Here is a 23,516-nt window from a genome sequence, read left to right on the forward strand (position 1 = left end):
ATCCCACGGCCCCGCTCTCTCCCCATAGTCCTGTATCAATCCCAAACTAATCCCACTGCCCCGCTCTCTCCCCATAGTCCTGTATCAATCCCCAAACTAATCCCACTGCCCCGCTCACTCCCCATAGTCCTGTATCAATCTACAAACTAATCCCACTGCCCCACTCTCTCCCCATAGCCCTGTATCAATCTCCAAACTAATCCCACTGCCCCGCTCTCTCCCCATAGCCCTGTATCAATCTCCAAACTAATCCCACTGCCCCGCTCTCTCCCCATAGCCCTGTATCAATCTCCAAACTAATCCCACTGCCCCGCTCACTCCCCATAGTCCTGTATCAATCCCAAACTAATCCCACTGCCCCGCTCTCTCCCCATAGCCCTGTATCAATCTCCAAACTAATCCCACTGCCCCACTCTCTCCCCATAGCCCTGTATCAATCTCCAAACTAATCCCACTGCCCCACTCTCTCCCCATAGCCCTGTATCAATCTCCAAACTAATCCCACTGCCCCGCTCTCTCCCCATAGCCCTGTATCAATCTCCAAACTAATCCCACTGCCCCACTCTCTCCCCATAGCCCTGTATCAATCTCCAAACTAATCCCACTGCCCCACTCTCTCCCCATAGCCCTGTATCAATCTCCAAACTAATCCCACTGCCCCACTCTCTCCCCATAGCCCTGTATCAATCTCCAAACTAATCCCACTGCCCCGCTCTCTCCCCATAGCCCTGTATCAATCTCCAAACTAATCCCACTGCCCCGCTCTCTCCCCATAGCCCTGTATCAATCCCCAAACTAATCCCACTGCACCGCTCTCTCCCCATAGTCCTGTATCAATCCCCAAACTAATCCCACTGCCCTCCCCACAGCCCTGTATCAATCCCCAAACTAATCCCACTGCCCCGCTCTCTCCCCACAGCCCTGTATCAATCCGCAAACTAATCCCACTGCCCCGCTCTCTCCCCATAGTCCTGTATCAATCCCAAACTAATCCCACTGCCCCGCTCTCTCCCCATAGTCCTGTATCAATCCCAAACTAATCCCACTGCCCCGCTCTCTCCCCACAGCCCTGTATCAATCCCCAAACTAATCCCACTGCCCCGCTCTCTCCTCATAGTCCTGTATCAATCCCAAACTAATCCCACTGTCCCGCTCTCTCCCCATAGTCCTGTATCAATCCCCAAACTAATCCCAATGCCCCGCTCTCTCCCCACAGTCCTGTATCAATCCCAAACTAATCCCACTGCCCCGCTCTCTCCCCATAGCCCTATATCAATCCCAAACTAATCCCACTGCCCCGCTCTCTCCCCACAGTCCTGTATCAATCTCCAAACTAATCCCACTGTCCCGCTCTCTCCCCATAGTCCTGTATCAATCCCAAACTAATCCCACTGCCCCGCTCTCTCCCCATAGTCCTGTATCAATCCCAAACTAATCCCACTGCCCCGCTCTCTCCCCATAGTCCTGTATCAATCCCCAAACTAATCCCACTGCCCCGCTCTCTCCCCATAATCCTGTATCAATCCCCAAACTAATCCCACTGCCCCGCTCTCTCCCCATAGTCCTGTATCAATCCCCAAACTAATCCCACTGCCCCACTCTCTCCCCATTGTCCTGTATCATACCCCAAACTAATCCCACTGCCCCGCTCTCTCCCCATAGCCCTGTATCAATCCCCAAACTAATCCCACTGCCCCGCTCTCTCCCCATAGTCCTGTATCAATCCCCAAACTAATCCCACTGCCCCGCTCTCTCCCCATAGTCCTGTATCAATCCCAAACTAATCCCACTGCCCCGCTCTCTCCCCATAGTCCTGTATCAATCCCAAACTAATCCCACTGCCCCGCTCTCTCCCCATAGTCCTGTATCAATCCCAAACTAATCCCACTGCCCCGCTCTCCATCCATAGCCCTGTATCAATCCCCAAACTAATCCCACTGCTCCGCTCTCTCCCCATAGCCCTGTATCAATCCCAAACTAATCCCACTGCCCCGCTCTCTCCCCATAGTCCTGTATCAATCCCCAAACTAATCCCACTGCCCCGCACTCTCCCCGTAGCCCTGTATCAATCCCCAAACTAATCCCACTGCCCCGCTCTCTCCCCATAGCCCTGTATCAATCCCCAAACTAATCCCACTGCCCCGCTCTCTCCCCATAGTCCTGTATCAATCCCAAACTAATCCCACTGCCCCGCTCTCTCCCCATAGTCCTGTATCAATCCCAAACTAATCCCACTGCCCCGCTCTCTCCCCATAGTCCTGTATCAATCCCCAAACTAATCCCACTGCCCCGCACTCTCCCCGTAGCCCTGTATCAATCCCCAAACTAATCCCACTGCCCCGCTCTCTCCCCATAGCCCTGTATCAATCCCCAAACTAATCCCACTGTCCCGCTCTCTCCCCATAGTCCTGTATCAATCCCCAAACTAATCCCACTGCCCCGCTCTCTCCCCATAGCCCTGTATCAATCCCCAAACTAATCCCACTGTCCCGCTCTCTACCCATAGTCCTGTATCAATCCCAAACTAATCCCACTGCCCTGCTCTCTCCCCATGGTCCTGTATCAATCTCCAAACTAATCCCACTGCCCCACTCTCTCCCCATAGTCCTGTATCAATTCCCAAACTAATCCCACTGCCCCGCTCTCTCCCCATAGTCCTGTATCAATCCCCAAACTAATCCCACTGCCCCGCTCTCTCCCCATAGTCCTGTATCTATTCCCAAACTAATCCCACTGCCCCGCTCTCTCCCCATAGCCCTGCATCAATCCCCAAACTAATCCCACTGCCCCACTCTTTCCCCATAGTCCTGTATCAATCCCCAAACTAATCCCACTGTCCCGCTCTCTCCCCATAGTCCTGCATCAATCCCCAAACTAATCCCACTGCCCCGCTCTCTCCCCAAAGCCCTGTATCAATCCCCAAACTAATCCCACTGCCCCACTCTCTCCCCATAGTCCTGTATCAATCCCCAAACTAATCCCACTGCCCCACTCTCTCCCCATAGTCCTGTATCAATCCCCAAACTAATCCCACTGTCCCGCTCTCTCCCCATAGCCCTGTATCAATCCCCAAACTAATCCCACTGCCCCGCTCTCTCCCCATAGCCCTGTATCAATCCCCAAACTAATCCCACTGCCCCACTCTCTCCCCATAGCCCTGTATCAATCCCCAAACTAATCCCACTGCCCCGCTCTCTCCCTGTATCAATCCCCAAACTAATCCCACTGTCTCGCTCTCTCCCCATAGTCCTGTATCAATCCCCAAACTAATCCCACTGTCTCGCTCTCTCCCCATAGCCCTGTATCAATCCCCAAACTAATCCCACTGCACCGCTCTCTCCCCATAGTCCTGTATCAATCCCCAAACTAATCCCACTGACCCGCTCTCTCCCTGTATCAATCCCCAAACTAATCCCACTGCCCCATTCTCTCCCCATAGCCCTGTATCAATCCCCAAACTAATCCCACTGCCCCGCTCTCTCCCTGTATCAATCCCCAAACTAATCCCACTGCCTCGCTCTCTCCCCATAGTCCTGTATCAATCCCCAAACTAATCCCACTGCCCCGCTCTCTCCCCATAGTCCTGTATCAATCCTCAAACTAATCCCACTGCCCCGCTCTCTCCCCATAGTCCTGTATCAATCCCCAAACTAATCCCACTGCCCCGCTCTCTCTCCATAGTCCTGTATCAATCCCCAAACTAATCCCACTGCCCCGCTCTCTCTCCATAGTCCTGTATCAATCCTCAAACTAATCCCACTGCCCCGCTCTCTCCGCATAGTCCTGTATCAATCCCCAAACTAATCTCACTGCCCCGCTCTCTCCCCATAGTCCTGTATCAATCCCCAAACTAATCCCACTGCCCCGCTCTCTCCCCATAGTCCTGTATCAATCCCCAAACTAATCCCACTGCCCCACTCTCTCCCCATAGTCCTGTATCAATCCCCAAACTAATCCCACTGTCCCGCTCTCTCCCCATAGCCCTGTATCAATCCCCAAACTAATCCCACTGCCCCGCTCTCTCCCCATAGCCCTGTATCAATCCCCAAACTAATCCCACTGCCCCACTCTCTCCCCATAGCCCTGTATCAATCCCCAAACTAATCCCACTGCCCCGCTCTCTCCCCTTGGCCTGTATCAATCCCCAAACTAATCCCACTGCCCCGCTCTCTCCCCATAGCCCTGTATCAATCTCCAAACTAATCCCACTGCCCCGCTCTCTCCCCATAGTCCTGTATCAATCCCCAAACTAATCCCACTGATCCGCTCTCTCCCCATAGTCCTGTATCAATCCCCAAACTAATCCCACTGCCCCACTCTCACCCCATAGCCCTGTATCAATCCCCAAACTAATCCCACTGCCCCGCTCTCTCCCTGTATCAATCCCCAAACTAATCCCACTGCCTCGCTCTCTCCCCATAGTCCTGTATCAATCCCCAAACTAATCCCACTGCCTCGCTCTCTCCCCATTGCCCTGTATCAATCCCCAAACAAATCCCACTGCCCCGCTCTCTCCCCATAGCCCTGTATCAATCCCCAAACTAATCCCACTGCCCCGCTCTCTCCCCATAGCCCTGTATCAATCCCCAAACTAATCCCACTGCCCCGCTCTCTCCCCATAGCCCTGTATCAATCCCCAAACTAATCCCACTGCCCCGCTCTCTCCCCATAGTCCTGTATCAATCCCCAAACAAATCCCACTGCCCCACTCTCTCCCCATAGTCCTCTATCAATCTCCAAACTAATCCCACTGCCCCGCTCTCTCATCATAGTCCTGTATCAATCCCCAAACTAATCCCACTGCCCCGCTCTCTCCCCATAGTCCTGTATTAATCTCCAAACTAATCCCACTGCCCCGCTCTCTCCCCATAGCCCTGTATCAATCCCCAAACTAATCCCACTGCCCCGCTCTCTCCCCATAGTCCTGTATCAATCACAAACGAATCCCACTGCCCCGCTCTCTCCCCATAGTCCTGTATCAATCCCCAAACTAATCCCACTGCCCCGCTCTCTCCCCATAGCCCTGTATCAATCCCCAAACGAATCCCACTGCCCCGCTCTCTCCCCATAGTCCTGTATCAATCCCCAAACTAATCCCACTGCCCCGCTCTCTCCCCATAGCCCTGTATCAATCCCCAAACTAATCCCACTGCCCCACTCTCTCCCCATAGCTCTGTATCAATCCCAAACTAATTCCACTGCCCCGCTCTCTCCCCATAGTCCTGTATCAATCCCCAAACTAATCCCACTGCCCCGCTCTCTCCCCATAGTCCTGTATCAAACCCCAAACTAATCCCACTGCCCCGCTCTCTCCCCATATTCCTGTATCAATCTCCAAACTAATCCCACTGCCCCGCTCTCTCTCCATAGCCCTGTATCAATCCCCAAACTAATCCCACTGCCCCGCTCTCTCCCCATCGTCCTGTATCAATTCCCAAACTAATCCCACTGCCCCGCTCTCTTCCCATAGTCCTGTATCAATCCCAAACTAATCCCACTGCCCCGCTCTCTCCCCATAGTCCTGTATCAATCCCAAACTAATCCCACTGCCCCGCTCTCTCCCCATAGTCCTGTATCAATCCCCAAACTAATCCCACTGCCCCGCTCTCTCCCCATAGTCCTGTATCAATCCCCAAACTAATCCCACTGCCCCGCTCTCTCCCCATAGTCCTGTATCAATCCCCAAACTAATCCCACTGCCCCGCTCTCTCCCCATAGTCCTGTATCAATCTCCAAACTAATCCCACTGCCCCACTCTCTCCCCATAGTCCTGTATCAATCCCCAAACTAATCCCACTGCCCCACTCTCTCCCCATAGTCCTGTATCAATCTCCAAACTAATCCCACTGCCCCGCTCTCTCCCCATAGTCCTGTATCAATCCCAAACTAATCCCACTGCCCTGCTCTCTCCCCATAGTCCTGTATCAATCACAAACGAATCCCACTGCCCCGCTCTCTCCCCATAGTCCTGTATCAATCCCCAAACTAATCCCACGGCCCCGCTCTCTCCCCATAGTCCTGTATCAATCCCAAACTAATCCCACTGCCCCGCTCTCTCCCCATAGTCCTGTATCAATCCCCAAACTAATCCCACTGCCCCGCTCACTCCCCATAGTCCTGTATCAATCTACAAACTAATCCCACTGCCCCACTCTCTCCCCATAGCCCTGTATCAATCTCCAAACTAATCCCACTGCCCCGCTCTCTCCCCATAGCCCTGTATCAATCTCCAAACTAATCCCACTGCCCCGCTCTCTCCCCATAGCCCTGTATCAATCTCCAAACTAATCCCACTGCCCCGCTCACTCCCCATAGTCCTGTATCAATCCCCAAACTAATCCCACTGCCCCACTCTCTCCCCATAGTCCTGTATCAATCTCCAAACTAATCCCACTGCCCCGCTCTCTCCCCATAGTCCTGTATCAATCCCAAACTAATCCCACTGCCCTGCTCTCTCCCCATAGTCCTGTATCAATCACAAACGAATCCCACTGCCCCGCTCTCTCCCCATAGTCCTGTATCAATCCCCAAACTAATCCCACGGCCCCGCTCTCTCCCCATAGTCCTGTATCAATCCCCAAACTAATCCCACTGCCCCGCTCTCTCCCCATAGCCCTGTATCAATCCCAAAACTAATCCCACTGCCCCGCTCTCTCCCCATAGTCCTGTATCAATCCCCAAACTAATCCCACTGCCCCGCTCTCTCCCCATAGTCCTATCAATCCCAAACTAATCCCACTGCCCCGCTCTCTCCCCATAGTCCTGTATCAATCCCCAAACTAATTCCACTGCCCCGCTCTCTCCCCATAGTCCTGTATCAATCTCCAAACTAATCCCACTGCCCCACTCTCTCCCCATAGTCCTGTATCAATCCCAAATTAATCCCACTGCCCCGCTCTCTCCCCATAGCCCTGTATCAATCTCCAAACTAATCCCACTGCCCCACTCTCTCCCCATAGCCCTGTATCAATCTCCAAACTAATCCCACTGCCCCGCTCTCTCCCCATAGCCCTGTATCAATCCCCAAACTAATCCCACTGCACCGCTCTCTCCCCATAGTCCTGTATCAATCCCCAAACTAATCCCACTGCCCTCCCCACAGCCCTGTATCAATCCCCAAACTAATCCCACTGCCCCGCTCTCTCCCCACAGCCCTGTTTCAATCCGCAAACTAATCCCACTGCCCCGCTCTCTCCCCATAGTCCTGTATCAATCCCAAACTAATCCCACTGCCCCGCTCTCTCCCCATAGTCCTGTATCAATCCCAAACTAATCCCACTGCCCCGCTCTCTCCCCACAGCCCTGTATCAATCCCCAAACTAATCCCACTGCCCCGCTCTCTCCCCATAGTCCTGTATCAATCCCAAACTAATCCCACTGTCCCGCTCTCTCCCCATAGTCCTGTATCAATCCCCAACTAATCCCAATGCCCCGCTCTCTCCCCACAGTCCTGTATCAATCCCAAACTAATCCCACTGCCCCGCTCTCTCCCCATAGTCCTGTATCAATCCCAAACTAATCCCACTGCCCCGCTCTCTCCCCACAGTCCTGTATCAATCTCCAAACTAATCCCACTGTCCCGCTCTCTCCCCATAGTCCTGTATCAATCCCAAACTAATCCCACTGCCCCGCTCTCTCCCCATAGTCCTGTATCAATCCCAAACTAATCCCACTGCCCCGCTCTCTCCCCATAGTCCTGTATCAATCCCCAAACTAATCCCACTGCCCCGCTCTCTCCCCATAGTCCTGTATCAATCCCCAAACTAATCCCACTGCCCCGCTCTCTCCCCATAGTCCTGTATCAATCCCCAAACTAATCCCACTGCCCCACTCTCTCCCCATTGTCCTGTATCAATCCCCAAACTAATCCCACTGCCCCGCTCTCTCCCCATAGCCCTGTATCAATCCCCAAACTAATCCCACTGCCCCGCTCTCTCCCCATAGTCCTGTATCAATCCCCAAACTAATCCCACTGCCCCGCTCTCTCCCCATAGTCCTGTATCAATCCCAAACTAATCCCACTGCCCCGCTCTCTCCCCATAGTCCTGTATCAATCCCAAACTAATCCCACTGCCCCGCTCTCTCCCCATAGTCCTGTATCAATCCCAAACTAATCCCACTGCCCCGCTCTCCATCCATAGCCCTGTATCAATCCCCAAACTAATCCCACTGCTCCGCTCTCTCCCCATAGCCCTGTATCAATCCCAAACTAATCCCACTGCCCCGCTCTCTCCCCATAGTCCTGTATCAATCCCCAAACTAATCCCACTGCCCCGCACTCTCCCCGTAGCCCTGTATCAATCCCCAAACTAATCCCACTGTCCCGCTCTCTCCCCATAGCCCTGTATCAATCCCCAAACTAATCCCACTGTCCCGCTCTCTCCCCATAGTCCTGTATCAATCCCCAAACTAATCCCACTGCCCCGCTCTCTCCCCATAGCCCTGTATCAATCCCCAAACTAATCCCACTGTCCCGCTCTCTCCCCATAGTCCTGTATCAATCCCAAACTAATCCCACTGCCCTGCTCTCTCCCCATGGTCCTGTATCAATCTCCAAACTAATCCCACTGCCCCACTCTCTCCCCATAGTCCTGTATCAATTCCCAAACTAATCCCACTGCCCCGCTCTCTCCCCATAGTCCTGTATCAATCCCCAAACTAATCCCACTGCCCCGCTCTCTCCCCATAGTCCTGTATCTATTCCCAAACTAATCCCACTGCCCCGCTCTCTCCCCATAGCCCTGCATCAATCCCCAAACTAATCCCACTGCCCCACTCTTTCCCCATAGTCCTGTATCAATCCCCAAACTAATCCCACTGTCCCGCTCTCTCCCCATAGTCCTGCATCAATCCCCAAACTAATCCCACTGCCCCGCTCTCTCCCCAAAGCCCTGTATCAATCCCCAAACTAATCCCACTGCCCCACTCTCTCCCCATAGTCCTGTATCAATCCCCAAACTAATCCCACTGCCCCACTCTCTCCCCATAGTCCTGTATCAATCCCCAAACTAATCCCACTGTCCCGCTCTCTCCCCATAGCCCTGTATCAATCCCCAAACTAATCCCACTGCCCCGCTCTCTCCCCATAATCCTGTATCAATTCCCAAACTAATCCCACTGCCCCTCTCTCTCCCCATAGTCCTGTATCAATCCCCAAACTAATCCCACTGCCCCGCTCTCTCCCCATAGCCCTGTATCAATCCCCAAACTAATCCCACTGCCCAGCTCTCTCCCCATAGTCCTGTATCAATCCCCAAACTAATCCCACTGCCCCGCTCCTTCCCCATAGTCCTGTATCAATCCCCAAACTAATCCCACTGCCCCACTCTCTCCCCATAGCCCTGTATCAATCCCCAAACTAATCCCACTGCCCCGCTCTCTCCCTGTATCAATCCCCAAACTAATCCCACTGCCTCGCTCTCTCCCCATAGTCCTGTATCAATCCCCAAACTAATCCCACTGCCCCGCTCTCTCCCCATAGCCCTGTATCAATACCCAAACTAATCCCACTGCCCCGCTCTCTCCCCATAGTCCTGTATCAATCCCCAAACTAATCCCACTGACCCGCTCTCTCCCTGTATCAATCCCCAAACTAATCCCACTGCCCCATTCTCTCCCCATAGCCCTGTATCAATCCCCAAACTAATCCCACTGCCCCGCTCTCTCCCTGTATCAATCCCCAAACTAATCCCACTGCCTCGCTCTCTCCCCATAGTCCTGTATCAATCCCCAAACTAATCCCACTGCCCCGCTCTCTCCCCATAGTCCTGTATCAATCCTCAAACTAATCCCACTGCCCTGCTCTCTCCCCATAGTCCTGTATCAATCCCCAAACTAATCCCACTGCCCCGCTCTCTCTCCATAGTCCTGTATCAATCCCCAAACTAATCCCACTGCCCCGCTCTCTCTCCATAGTCCTGTATCAATCCTCAAACTAATCCCACTGCCCCGCTCTCTCCCCATAGTCCTGTATCAATCCCCAAACTAATCTCACTGCCCCGCTCTCTCCCCATAGTCCTGTATCAATCCCCAAACTAATCCCACTGCCCCGCTCTCTCCCCATAGTCCTGTATCAATCCCCAAACTAATCCCACTGCCCCACTCTCTCCCCATAGTCCTGTATCAATCCCCAAACTAATCCCACTGTCCCGCTCTCTCCCCATAGCACTGTATCAATCCCCAAACTAATCCCACTGCCCCGCTCTCTCCCCATAGCCCTGTATCAATCCCCAAACTAATCCCACTGCCCCACTCTCTCCCCATAGCCCTGTATCAATCCCCAAACTAATCCCACTGCCCCGCTCTCTCCCCTTGGCCTGTATCAATCCCCAAACTAATCCCACTGCCCCGCTCTCTCCCCATAGCCCTGTATCAATCTCCAAACTAATCCCACTGCCCCGCTCTCTCCCCATAGTCCTGTATCAATCCCCAAACTAATCCCACTGACCCGCTCTCTCCCTATATCAATCCCCAAACTAATCCCACTGCCCCACTCTCACCCCATAGCCCTGTATCAATCCCCAAACTAATCCCACTGCCCCGCTCTCTCCCTGTATCAATCCCCAAACTAATCCCACTGCCTCGCTCTCTCCCCATAGTCCTGTATCAATCCCCAAACTAATCCCACTGCCTCGCTCTCTCCCCATTGCCCTGTATCAATCCCCAAACAAATCCCACTGCCCCGCTCTCTCCCCATAGCCCTGTATCAATCCCCAAACTAATCCCACTGCCCCGCTCTCTCCCCATAGCCCTGTATCAATCCCCAAACTAATCCCACTGCCCCGCTCTCTCCCCATAGCCCTGTATCAATCCCCAAACTAATCCCACTGCCCCGCTCTCTCCCCATAGCCCTGTATCAATCCCCAAACTAATCCCACTGCCCCGCTCTCTCCCCATAGCCCTGTATCAATCCCCAAACTAATCCCACTGCCCCGCTCTCTCCCCATAGTCCTGTATCAATCGCCAAACAAATCCCACTGCCCCACTCTCTCCCCATAGTCCTCTATCAATCTCCAAACTAATCCCACTGCCCCGCTCTCTCATCATAGTCCTGTATCAATCCCCAAACTAATCCCACTGCCCCGCTCTCTCCCCATAGTCCTGTATTAATCTCCAAACTAATCCCACTGCCCCGCTCTCTCCCCATAGCCCTGTATCAATCCCCAAACTAATCCCACTGCCCCGCTCTCTCCCCATAGTCCTGTATCAATCACAAACGAATCCCACTGCCCCGCTCTCTCCCCATAGTCCTGTATCAATCCCCAAACTAATCCCACTGCCCCGCTCTCTCCCCATAGCCCTGTATCAATCCCCAAACGAATCCCACTGCCCCACTCTCTCCCCATAGCTCTGTATCAATCCCAAACTAATTCCACTGCCCCGCTCTCTCCCCATAGTCCTGTATCAATCCCCAAACTAATCCCACTGCCCCGCTCTCTCCCCATAGTCCTGTATCAATCCCCAAACTAATCCCACTGCCCCGCTCTCTCCCCATATTCCTGTATCAATCTCCAAACTAATCCCACTGCCCCGCTCTCTCTCCATAGCCCTGTACCCTGTATCAATCCCCAAACTAATCCCACTGCCCCGCTCTCTCCCCATAGTCCTGTATCAATTCCCAAACTAATCCCACTGCCCCGCTCTCTTCCCATAGTCCTGTATCAATCCCAAACTAATCCCACTGCCCCGCTCTCTCCCCATAGTCCTGTATCAATCCCAAACTAATCCCACTGCCCCGCTCCTTCCCCATAGTCCTGTATCAATCCCCAAACTAGTCCCACTGCCCCGCTCTCTCCCCATAGTCCTGTATCAATCCCCAAACTAATCCCACTGCCCCGCTCTCTCCCCATAGTCCTGTATCAATCCCCAAACTAATCCCACTGCCCCGCTCCTTCCCCATAGTCCTGTATCAATCCCCAAACTAATCCCACTGCCCGCTCTCTCCCCATAGTCCTGTATCAATCCCCAAACTAATCCCACTGCCCCGCTCTCTCCCCATAGTCCTGTATCAATCCCCAAACTAATCCCACTGCCCCGCTCTCTCCCCATAGTCCTGTATCAATCCCCAAACTAATCCCACTGCCCCGCTCTCTCCCCATAGTCCTGTATCAATCCCCAAACTAATCCCACTGTCCCACTCTCTCCACATAGTCCTGTATCAATCCCCAAACTAATCCCACTGTCCCGCTCTCTCCCCATAGTCCTGTATCAATCCCCAAACTAATCCCACTGCCTCGCTCTCTCCCCATAGTCCTGCATCAATCTCCAAACTAATCCCACTGCCCCGCTCTCTCCCCATAGTCCTGTAACAATCCCCAAACTAATCCCACTGTCCCGCTCTCTCCCCATAGTCCTGTATCAATCCCCAAACTAATCCCACTGCCCCGATCTCTCCCCATAGTCCTGTATCAATCCCCAAACTAATCCCACTGCCCCACTCTCTCCCCATAGCCCTGTATCAATCCCTAAACTAAACCCACTGCCCCGCTCTCTCCCCATAGTCCTGTATCAATCCCCAAACTAATCCCACAGCCCTGCTCTCTCCCCATAGTCCTGTATCAATCCCCAAACTAATCCCACTGCCCCGCTCTCTCCCCATAGTCCTGTATCAATCCCCAAACTAATCTCTCTGCCCCGCTCTCTCCCCATAGTCCTGTATCAATCCCCAAACTAATCCCACTGCCCCGCTCTCTCCCCATAGCCCTGTATCAATTCCCAAACTAATCCCACTGCCCCGCTCTCTCCCCATAGTCCTGTATCAATCCCAAACTAATCCCACTGCCCCGCTCTCTCCCCATAGTCCTGTATCAATCCCCAAACTAATCCCACTGCCCCGCTCTCACCCCAAAGCCCTGTATCAATCTCCAAACTAATCCCACTGCCCCGCTCTCTCCCCATAGTCCTGTATAAATCCCCAAACTAATCCCACTGCCCCGCTCTCTCCCCATAGCCCTGTATCAATCTCCAAACTAATCCCACTGCCCCGCTCTCTCCCCATAGTCCTGTATCAATCCCAAACTAATCCCACTGCCCCCCTCTCTCCCCATAGTCCTGTATCAATCCCCAAACTAATCCCACTGCCCCCCTCTCTCCCCATAGTCCTGTAACAATCCCCAAACTAATCCCACTGTCCCGCTCTCTCCCCATAGTCCTGTATCAATCCCCAAACTAATCCCACTGCCCCGATCTCTCCCCATAGTCCTGTATCAATCCCCAAACTAATCCCACTGCCCCGCTCTCTCCCCATAGTCCTGTATCAATCCCCAAACTAATCCCACTGTCCCGCTCTCTCCCCTTAGTCCTGTATCAATCCCCAAACTAATCCCACTGCCCCGATCTCTCCCCATAGTCCTGTATCAATCCCCAAACTAATCCCACTGTCCCGCTCTCTCCCCATAGTCCTGTATCAATCCCCAAACTAATCCCACTGCCCCGCTCTCTCCCCATAGCCCTGTATCAATCCCTAAACTAAACCCACTGCCCTGCTCTCTCCCCATAGTCCTGTATCAATCCCCAAACTAATCCCACTGCCCCGATCTCTCCCCATAGTCCTGTACTAATCCCACTGCCCCGCTCTCTCCCCATAGCCCTGTATCAATCTCCAAACTAATCCCACTGCCCCGCTCTCTCCCCATAGTCCTGTATCAATCCCCAAACTAATCCCACTGCCTCGCTCTCTCCCCATAGCCCTGTATCAATCCCCAAACTAATCCCACTGCCCCGCTCTCTCCCCATAGTCCTGTATCAATCCCAAACTAATCCCACTGCCCCGCTCTCTCCCCATAGTCCTGTATCAATCCCCAAACTAATCCCACTGCCCCGCTCTCACCCCAAAGCCCTGTATCAATCTCCAAACTAATCCCACTGCCCCGCTCTCTCCCCATAGTCCTGTATCAATCCCCAAACTAATCCCACTGCCCCGCTCTCTCCCCATAGCCCTGTATCAATCTCCAAACTAATCCCACTAGCCCGCTCTCTCCCCATAGTCCTGTATCAATCCCAAACTAATCCCACTGCCCCCCTCTCTCCCCATAGTCCTGTATCAATCCCCAAACTAATCCCACTGCCCCCCTCTCTCCCCATAGTCCTGTAACAATCCCCAAACTAATCCCACTGTCCCGCTCTCTCCCCATAGTCCTGTATCAATCCCCAAACTAATCCCACTGCCCCGATCTCTCCCCATAGTCCTGTATCAATCCCCAAACTAATCCCACTGCCCCGCTCTCTCCCCATAGTCCTGTATCAATCCCCAAACTAATCCCACTGTCCCGCTCTCTCCCCTTAGTCCTGTATCAATCCCCAAACTAATCCCACTGCCCCGATCTCTCCCCATAGTCCTGTATCAATCCCCAAACTAATCCCAATGTCCCGCTCTCTCCCCATAGTCCTGTATCAATCCCCAAACTAATCCCACTGCCCCGCTCTCTCCCCATAGCCCTGTATCAATCCCTAAACTAAACCCACTGCCCTGCTCTCTCCCCATAGTCCTGTATCAATCCCCAAACTAATCCCACTGCCCCGATCTCTCCCCATAGTCCTGTATCAATCCCCAAACTAATCCCACTGCCCCGCTCTCTCCCCATAGTCCTGTATCAATCCCCAAACTAATCTCACTGCCCCGCTCTCTCCCCATAGTCCTGTATCAATCCCCAAACTAATCCCACTGCCCCGCTCTCTCCCGATAGTCCTGTATCAATCCCCAAACTAATCCCACTGCCCCGCTCTCTCCCCATAGCCCTGTATCAATCCCCAAACTAATCCCACTGCCCCGCTCTCTCCCCATAGTCCTGTATCAATCCCAAACTAATCCCACTGCCCCGCTCTCTCCCCATAGTCCTGTATCAATCCCCAAACTAATCCCACTGCCCCGCTCTCTCCCCATAGCCCTGTATCAATCTCCAAACTAATCCCACTGCCCCGCTCTCTCCCCATAGTCCTGTATCAATCCCAAACTAATCCCACTGCCCCGCTCTCTGCCCATAGTCCTGTATCAATCCCCAAAATAATCCCACTGCCCCGCTCTCTCCCCATAGTCCTGTATCAATCCCAAACTAATCCCACTGCCCCGCTCTCTCCCCATAGTCCTGTATCAATCTCCAAACGAATCCCACTGCCCCGCTCTCTCCCCATAGCCCTGTATCATTCCCAAACTAATCCCACTGCCCCGCTCTCTCCCCATAGTCCTGTATCAATCCCAAACTAATCCCACTGCCCCGCTCTCTCCCCATAGCCCTGTATCAATCCCCAAACTAATCCCACTGCCCCGCTCTCTCCCCATAGCCCTGTATCAATCTCCAAACTAATCCCACTGCCCCGCTCTCTCCCCATAGTCCTGTATCAATCCCCAAACTAATCCCACTGCCCCGCTCTCTCCCCATAGCCCTGTATCAATCCCCAAACTAATCCCACTGCCCCGCTCTCTCCCCATAGCCCTGTATCAATCTCCAAACTAATCCCACTGCCCCGCTCTCTCCCCATAGTCCTGTATCAATCCCAAACTAATCCCACTGCCCCGCTCTCTCCCCATAGTCCTGTCTCAATCCCCAAACTAATCCCACTGCCCCACTCTCTCCCCATAGTCCTGTATCAATCCCCAAACTAATCTCACTGCCCCGCTCTCTCCCCATAGTCCTGTATCAATCCCCAAACTAATCCCACTGCCCCGCTCTCTCCCCATAGTCCTGTATCAATCCCCAAACTAATCCCACTGCCCCGCTCTCTCCCCATAGTCCTGTATCAATCCCAAACTAATCCCACTGCCCCGCTCTCTCCCCATAGCCCTGTATCAATCCCAAACTAATCCCACTGCCCCGCTCTCTCCCCATAGCCCTGTATCAATCCACAAACTAATCCCACTGCCCCGCTCTCTCCCCATAGCCCTGTATCAATCCCAAACTAATCCCACTGCCCCGCTCTCTCCCCATAGCCCTGTATCAATCCCAAACTAATCCCACTGCCCCGCTCTCTCCCCATAGCCCTGTATCAATCCCCAAACTAATCCCACTGTCCCGCTCTCTCCCCATAGCACTGTATCAATCCCCAAACTAATCCCACTGCCCCGCTCTCTCCCCATAGCCCTGTATCAATCCCCAAACTAATCCCACTGCCCCACTCTCTCCCCATAGCCCTGTATCAATCCCCAAACTAATCCCACTGCCCCGCTCTCTCCCCTTGGCCTGTATCAATCCCCAAACTAATCCCACTGCCCCGCTCTCTCCCCATAGCCCTGTATCAATCTCCAAACTAATCCCACTGCCCCGCTCTCTCCCCATAGTCCTGTATCAATCCCCAAACTAATCCCACTGACCCGCTCTCTCCCTATATCAATCCCCAAACTAATCCCACTGCCCCACTCTCACCCCATAGCCCTGTATCAATCCCCAAACTAATCCCACTGCCCCGCTCTCTCCCTGTATCAATCCCCAAACTAATCCCACTGCCTCGCTCTCTCCCCATAGTCCTGTATCAATCCCCAAACTAATCCCACTGCCTCGCTCTCTCCCCATTGCCCTGTATCAATCCCCAAACAAATCCCACTGCCCCGCTCTCTCCCCATAGCCCTGTATCAATCCCCAAACTAATCCCACTGCCCCGCTCTCTCCCCATAGCCCTGTATCAATCCCCAAACTAATCCCACTGCCCCGCTCTCTCCCCATAGCCCTGTATCAATCCCCAAACTAATCCCACTGCCCCGCTCTCTCCCCATAGCCCTGTATCAATCCCCAAACTAATCCCACTGCCCCGCTCTCTCCCCATAGCCCTGTATCAATCCCCAAACTAATCCCACTGCCCCGCTCTCTCCCCATAGTCCTGTATCAATCGCCAAACAAATCCCACTGCCCCACTCTCTCCCCATAGTCCTCTATCAATCTCCAAACTAATCCCACTGCCCCGCTCTCTCATCATAGTCCTGTATCAATCCCCAAACTAATCCCACTGCCCCGCTCTCTCCCCATAGTCCTGTATTAATCTCCAAACTAATCCCACTGCCCCGCTCTCTCCCCATAGCCCTGTATCAATCCCCAAACTAATCCCACTGCCCCGCTCTCTCCCCATAGTCCTGTATCAATCACAAACGAATCCCACTGCCCCGCTCTCTCCCCATAGTCCTGTATCAATCCCCAAACTAATCCCACTGCCCCGCTCTCTCCCCATAGCCCTGTATCAATCCCCAAACGAATCCCACTGCCCCACTCTCTCCCCATAGCTCTGTATCAATCCCAAACTAATTCCACTGCCCCGCTCTCTCCCCATAGTCCTGTATCAATCCCCAAACTAATCCCACTGCCCCGCTCTCTCCCCATAGTCCTGTATCAATCCCCAAACTAATCCCACTGCCCCGCTCTCTCCCCATATTCCTGTATCAATCTCCAAACTAATCCCACTGCCCCGCTCTCTCTCCATAGCCCTGTATCAATCCCCAAACTAATCCCACTGCCCCGCTCTCTCCCCATAGTCCTGTATCAATTCCCAAACTAATCCCACTGCCCCGCTCTCTTCCCATAGTCCTTTATCAATCCCAAACTAATCCCACTGCCCCGCTCTCTCCCCATAGTCCTGTATCAATCCCAAACTAATCCCACTGCCCCGCTCCTTCCCCATAGTCCTGTATCAATCCCCAAACTAGTCCCACTGCCCCGCTCTCTCCCCATAGTCCTGTATCAATCCCCAAACTAATCCCACTGCCCCGCTCTCTCCCCATAGTCCTGTATCAATCCCCAAACTAATCCCACTGCCCCGCTCCTTCCCCATAGTCCTGTATCAATCCCCAAACTAATCCCACTGCCCCGCTCTCTCCCCATAGTCCTGTATCAATCCCCAAACTAATCCCACTGCCCCGCTCTCTCCCCATAGTCCTGTATCAATCCCCAAACTAATCCCACTGCCCCGCTCTCTCCCCATAGTCCTGTATCAATCCCCAAACTAATCCCACTGCCCCGCTCTCTCCCCATAGTCCTGTATCAATCCCCAAACTAATCCCACTGTCCCACTCTCTCCACATAGTCCTGTATCAATCCCCAAACTAATCCCACTGTCCCGCTCTCTCCCCATAGTCCTGTATCAATCCCCAAACTAATCCCACTGCCTCGCTCTCTCCCCATAGTCCTGCATCAATCTCCAAACTAATCCCACTGCCCCGCTCTCTCCCCATAGTCCTGTAACAATCCCCAAACTAATCCCACTGTCCCGCTCTCTCCCCATAGTCCTGTATCAATCCCCAAACTAATCCCACTGCCCCGATCTCTCCCCATAGTCCTGTATCAATCCCCAAACTAATCCCACTGCCCCACTCTCTCCCCATAGCCCTGTATCAATCCCTAAACTAAACCCACTGCCCCGCTCTCTCCCCATAGTCCTGTATCAATCCCCAAACTAATCCCACTGCCCTGCTCTCTCCCCATAGTCCTGTATCAATCCCCAAACTAATCCCACTGCCCCGCTCTCTCCCCATAGTCCTGTATCAATCCCCAAACTAATCTCTCTGCCCCGCTCTCTCCCCATAGTCCTGTATCAATCCCCAAACTAATCCCACTGCCCCGCTCTCTCCCCATAGCCCTGTATCAATTCCCAAACTAATCCCACTGCCCCGCTCTCTCCCCATAGTCCTGTATCAATCCCAAACTAATCCCACTGCCCCGCTCTCTCCCCATAGTCCTGTATCAATCCCCAAACTAATCCCACTGCCCCGCTCTCACCCCAAAGCCCTGTATCAATCTCCAAACTAATCCCACTGCCCCGCTCTCTCCCCATAGTCCTGTATAAATCCCCAAACTAATCCCACTGCCCCGCTCTCTCCCCATAGCCCTGTATCAATCTCCAAACTAATCCCACTGCCCCGCTCTCTCCCCATAGTCCTGTATCAATCCCAAACTAATCCCACTGCCCCCCTCTCTCCCCATAGTCCTGTATCAATCCCCAAACTAATCCCACTGCCCCCCTCTCTCCCCATAGTCCTGTAACAATCCCCAAACTAATCCCACTGTCCCGCTCTCTCCCCATAGTCCTGTATCAATCCCCAAACTAATCCCACTGCCCCGATCTCTCCCCATAGTCCTGTATCAATCCCCAAACTAATCCCACTGCCCCGCTCTCTCCCCATAGTCCTGTATCAATCCCCAAACTAATCCCACTGTCCCGCTCTCTCCCCTTAGTCCTGTATCAATCCCCAAACTAATCCCACTGCCCCGATCTCTCCCCATAGTCCTGTATCAATCCCCAAACTAATCCCACTGTCCCGCTCTCTCCCCATAGTCCTGTATCAATCCCCAAACTAATCCCACTGCCCCGCTCTCTCCCCATAGCCCTGTATCAATCCCTAAACTAAACCCACTGCCCTGCTCTCTCCCCATAGTCCTGTATCAATCCCCAAACTAATCCCACTGCCCCGATCTCTCCCCATAGTCCTGTACTAATCCCACTGCCCCGCTCTCTCCCCATAGCCCTGTATCAATCTCCAAACTAATCCCACTGCCCCGCTCTCTCCCCATAGTCCTGTATCAATCCCCAAACTAATCCCACTGCCTCGCTCTCTCCCCATAGCCCTGTATCAATCCCCAAACTAATCTCTCTGCCCCGCTCTCTCCCCATAGTCCTGTATCAATCCCCAAACTAATCCCACTGCCCCGCTCTCTCCCCATAGCCCTGTATCAATTCCCAAACTAATCCCACTGCCCCGCTCTCTCCCCATAGTCCTGTATCAATCCCAAACTAATCCCACTGCCCCGCTCTCTCCCCATAGTCCTGTATCAATCCCCAAACTAATCCCACTGCCCCGCTCTCACCCCAAAGCCCTGTATCAATCTCCAAACTAATCCCACTGCCCCGCTCTCTCCCCATAGTCCTGTATCAATCCCCAAACTAATCCCACTGCCCCGCTCTCTCCCCATAGCCCTGTATCAATCTCCAAACTAATCCCACTAGCCCGCTCTCTCCCCATAGTCCTGTATCAATCCCAAACTAATCCCACTGCCCCCCTCTCTCCCCATAGTCCTGTATCAATCCCCAAACTAATCCCACTGCCCCCCTCTCTCCCCATAGTCCTGTAACAATCCCCAAACTAATCCCACTGTCCCGCTCTCTCCCCATAGTCCTGTATCAATCCCCAAACTAATCCCACTGCCCCGATCTCTCCCCATAGTCCTGTATCAATCCCCAAACTAATCCCACTGCCCCGCTCTCTCCCCATAGTCCTGTATCAATCCCCAAACTAATCCCACTGTCCCGCTCTCTCCCCTTAGTCCTGTATCAATCCCCAAACTAATCCCACTGCCCCGATCTCTCCCCATAGTCCTGTATCAATCCCCAAACTAATCCCAATGTCCCGCTCTCTCCCCATAGTCCTGTATCAATCCCCAAACTAATCCCACTGCCCCGCTCTCTCCCCATAGCCCTGTATCAATCCCTAAACTAAACCCACTGCCCTGCTCTCTCCCCATAGTCCTGTATCAATCCCCAAACTAATCCCACTGCCCCGATCTCTCCCCATAGTCCTGTATCAATCCCCAAACTAATCCCACTGCCCCGCTCTCTCCCCATAGTCCTGTATCAATCCCCAAACTAATCTCACTGCCCCGCTCTCTCCCCATAGTCCTGTATCAATCCCCAAACTAATCCCACTGCCCCGCTCTCTCCCGATAGTCCTGTATCAATCCCCAAACTAATCCCACTGCCCCGCTCTCTCCCCATAGCCCTGTATCAATCCCCAAACTAATCCCACTGCCCCGCTCTCTCCCCATAGTCCTGTATCAATCCCAAACTAATCCCACTGCCCCGCTCTCTCCCCATAGTCCTGTATCAATCCCCAAACTAATCCCACTGCCCCGCTCTCTCCCCATAGCCCTGTATCAATCTCCAAACTAATCCCACTGCCCCGCTCTCTCCCCATAGTCCTGTATCAATCCCAAACTAATCCCACTGCCCCGCTCTCTGCCCATAGTCCTGTATCAATCCCCAAAATAATCCCACTGCCCCGCTCTCTCCCCATAGTCCTGTATCAATCCCAAACTAATCCCACTGCCCCGCTCTCTCCCCATAGTCCTGTATCAATCTCCAAACGAATCCCACTGCCCCGCTCTCTCCCCATAGCCCTGTATCATTCCCAAACTAATCCCACTGCCCCGCTCTCTCCCCATAGTCCTGTATCAATCCCAAACTAATCCCACTGCCCCGCTCTCTCCCCATAGCCCTGTATCAATCCCCAAACTAATCCCACTGCCCCGCTCTCTCCCCATAGCCCTGTATCAATCTCCAAACTAATCCCACTGCCCCGCTCTCTCCCCATAGTCCTGTATCAATCCCCAAACTAATCCCACTGCCCCGCTCTCTCCCCATAGCCCTGTATCAATCCCCAAACTAATCCCACTGCCCCGCTCTCTCCCCATAGCCCTGTATCAATCTCCAAACTAATCCCACTGCCCCGCTCTCTCCCCATAGTCCTGTATCAATCCCAAACTAATCCCACTGCCCCGCTCTCTCCCCATAGTCCTGTCTCAATCCCCAAACTAATCCCACTGCCCCACTCTCTCCCCATAGTCCTGTATCAATCCCCAAACTAATCTCACTGCCCCGCTCTCTCCCCATAGTCCTGTATCAATCCCCAAACTAATCCCACTGCCCCGCTCTCTCCCCATAGTCCTGTATCAATCCCCAAACTAATCCCACTGCCCCGCTCTCTCCCCATAGTCCTGTATCAATCCCAAACTAATCCCACTGCCCCGCTCTCTCCCCATAGCCCTGTATCAATCCCAAACTAATCCCACTGCCCCGCTCTCTCCCCATAGCCCTGTATCAATCCACAAACTAATCCCACTGCCCCGCTCTCTCCCCATAGCCCTGTATCAATCCCAAACTAATCCCACTGCCCCGCTCTCTCCCCATAGCCCTGTATCAATCCCAAACTAATCCCACTGCCCCGCTCTCTCCCCATAGCCCTGTATCAATCCCCAAACTAATCCCACTGTCCCGCTCTCTCCCCATAGTCCTGTATCAATCCCCAAACTAATCTCACTGCCCCGCTCTCTCCCCATAGCCCTGTATCAATCCCCAAACTAATCCCACTGTCCCGCTCTCTCCCCATAGTCCTGTATCAATCCCCAAACTAATCCCACTGCCCCGATCACTCCCCATAGTCCTGTATCAATCCCCAAACTAATCCCACTGCCCCGCTCTCTCCCCATAGTCCTGTATCAATCTCCAAACTAATCCCACTGCCCCGCTCTCTCCCCATAGTCCTGTATCAATCCCCAAAGTAATCCCACTGCCCCGATCACTCCCCATAGTCCTGTATCAATCCCCAAACTAATCCCACTGCCCCGCTCTCTCCCCATAGTCCTGTATCAATCCCCAAACTAATCCCACTGCCCCGCTCTCTCCCCATAGTCCTGTATCAATCCCCAAACTAATCCCACTGCCCCGCTCTCTCCCCATAGCCCTGTATCAATCTCAAACTAATCCCACTGCCCCATTCTCTCCCCATAGTCCTGTATCAATCCCCAAACTAATCCCACTGTCCCGCTCTCTCCCCATAGTCCTGTATCAATCCCCAAACTAATCCCACTGCCCCGCTCTCTCCCCATAGTCCTGTATCAATCCCCAAACTAATCCCACTGCCCCGCTCTCTCCCCATAGTCCTGTATCAATCCCCAAACTAATCCCACTGCCCCGATCACTCCCCATAGTCCTGTATCAATCCCCAAACTAATCCCACTGTCCCGCTCTCTCCCCATAGCCCTGTATCAATCTCAAACTAATCCCACTGCCCCATTCTCTCCCCATAGTCCTGTATCAATCCCCAAACTAATCCCACTGCCCCGCTCTCTCCCCATAGTCCTGTATCAATCCCCAAACTAATCCCACTGCCCCGCTCTCTCCCCTGCGTGATTGAAGATTTGTGCCGTGGGGTGGGAGGGGAGGGGGAAGGGTTGCCCTGGGGGCTGTGCTGATTGATTCGTTTTCCTTCTGTCAGCAGACGGCAGGCAGTCGGAGGAACGAGCTCACACGACCGAGGATCTGAGGGAGGATTTGAAGAAACAGCTGGAATTCTGCTTTTCCCGGTAAATGTCTGTTTCAGTCTGCTCCCACGCTCGCCCCATGACCCCGTTGTGATCCGGGAGGAAGGGCTGTGTGTGTGTGTGTGTGTGGGGGGGTTAGGGGAGTTAGGGCTGTGTGTGTGTGGGGGGGTTAGGGCTGTGTGTGTGTGTGGGGGGGGGGGGTTTGGGGGGTTAGGGCTGTGTGTGTGTGGGGGGGGTTTGGGGGGTTAGGGCTGTGTGTGTGTGGGGGGGGGTTTGGGGGGTTAGGGCTGGGTTTGGGGGGGAGGTGGGGGGGTTAGGGCTGTGTGTGTGTGGGGGGGGGGTTTGGGGGGGTTAGGGCTGGGTTTGGGGGGAGGTGGGGGGGTTAGGGCTGTGTGTGTGTGGGGGGGGGTTTGGGGGGTTAGGGCTGTGTGAGGGGGGGGCGGTTTGGGGGGTTAGGGCTGTGTGTGTGTGGGGGGGGGTTTGGGGGGTTAGGGCTGGGTTTGGGGG

The 23,516-nt window shown here is 53.6% G+C and overlaps 1 protein-coding gene across 1 annotated transcript in view; it reads left to right on the top strand.

Annotated features, from left to right (window-relative positions):
* Nucleotides 1-23,051, top strand: part of LOC139242032 (la-related protein 4-like) — a gene marked incomplete at its 3' end in the record, with an annotated part of 32,101 nt that extends 9,050 nt beyond the window's left edge. The window contains exon 4 of the mRNA XM_070870161.1: nt 22,967-23,051. Coding sequence (XP_070726262.1) covers nt 22,967-23,051 — 85 coding nt within the window. The remainder of the gene's footprint in view (nt 1-22,966) is intronic.
* Nucleotides 23,052-23,516: the final 465 nt, after the last annotated feature.

Source organism: Pristiophorus japonicus, unplaced genomic scaffold (assembly GCF_044704955.1).
Source record: "Pristiophorus japonicus isolate sPriJap1 unplaced genomic scaffold, sPriJap1.hap1 HAP1_SCAFFOLD_1179, whole genome shotgun sequence".
Classification (NCBI taxonomy): Eukaryota; Metazoa; Chordata; class Chondrichthyes; family Pristiophoridae; genus Pristiophorus; species Pristiophorus japonicus.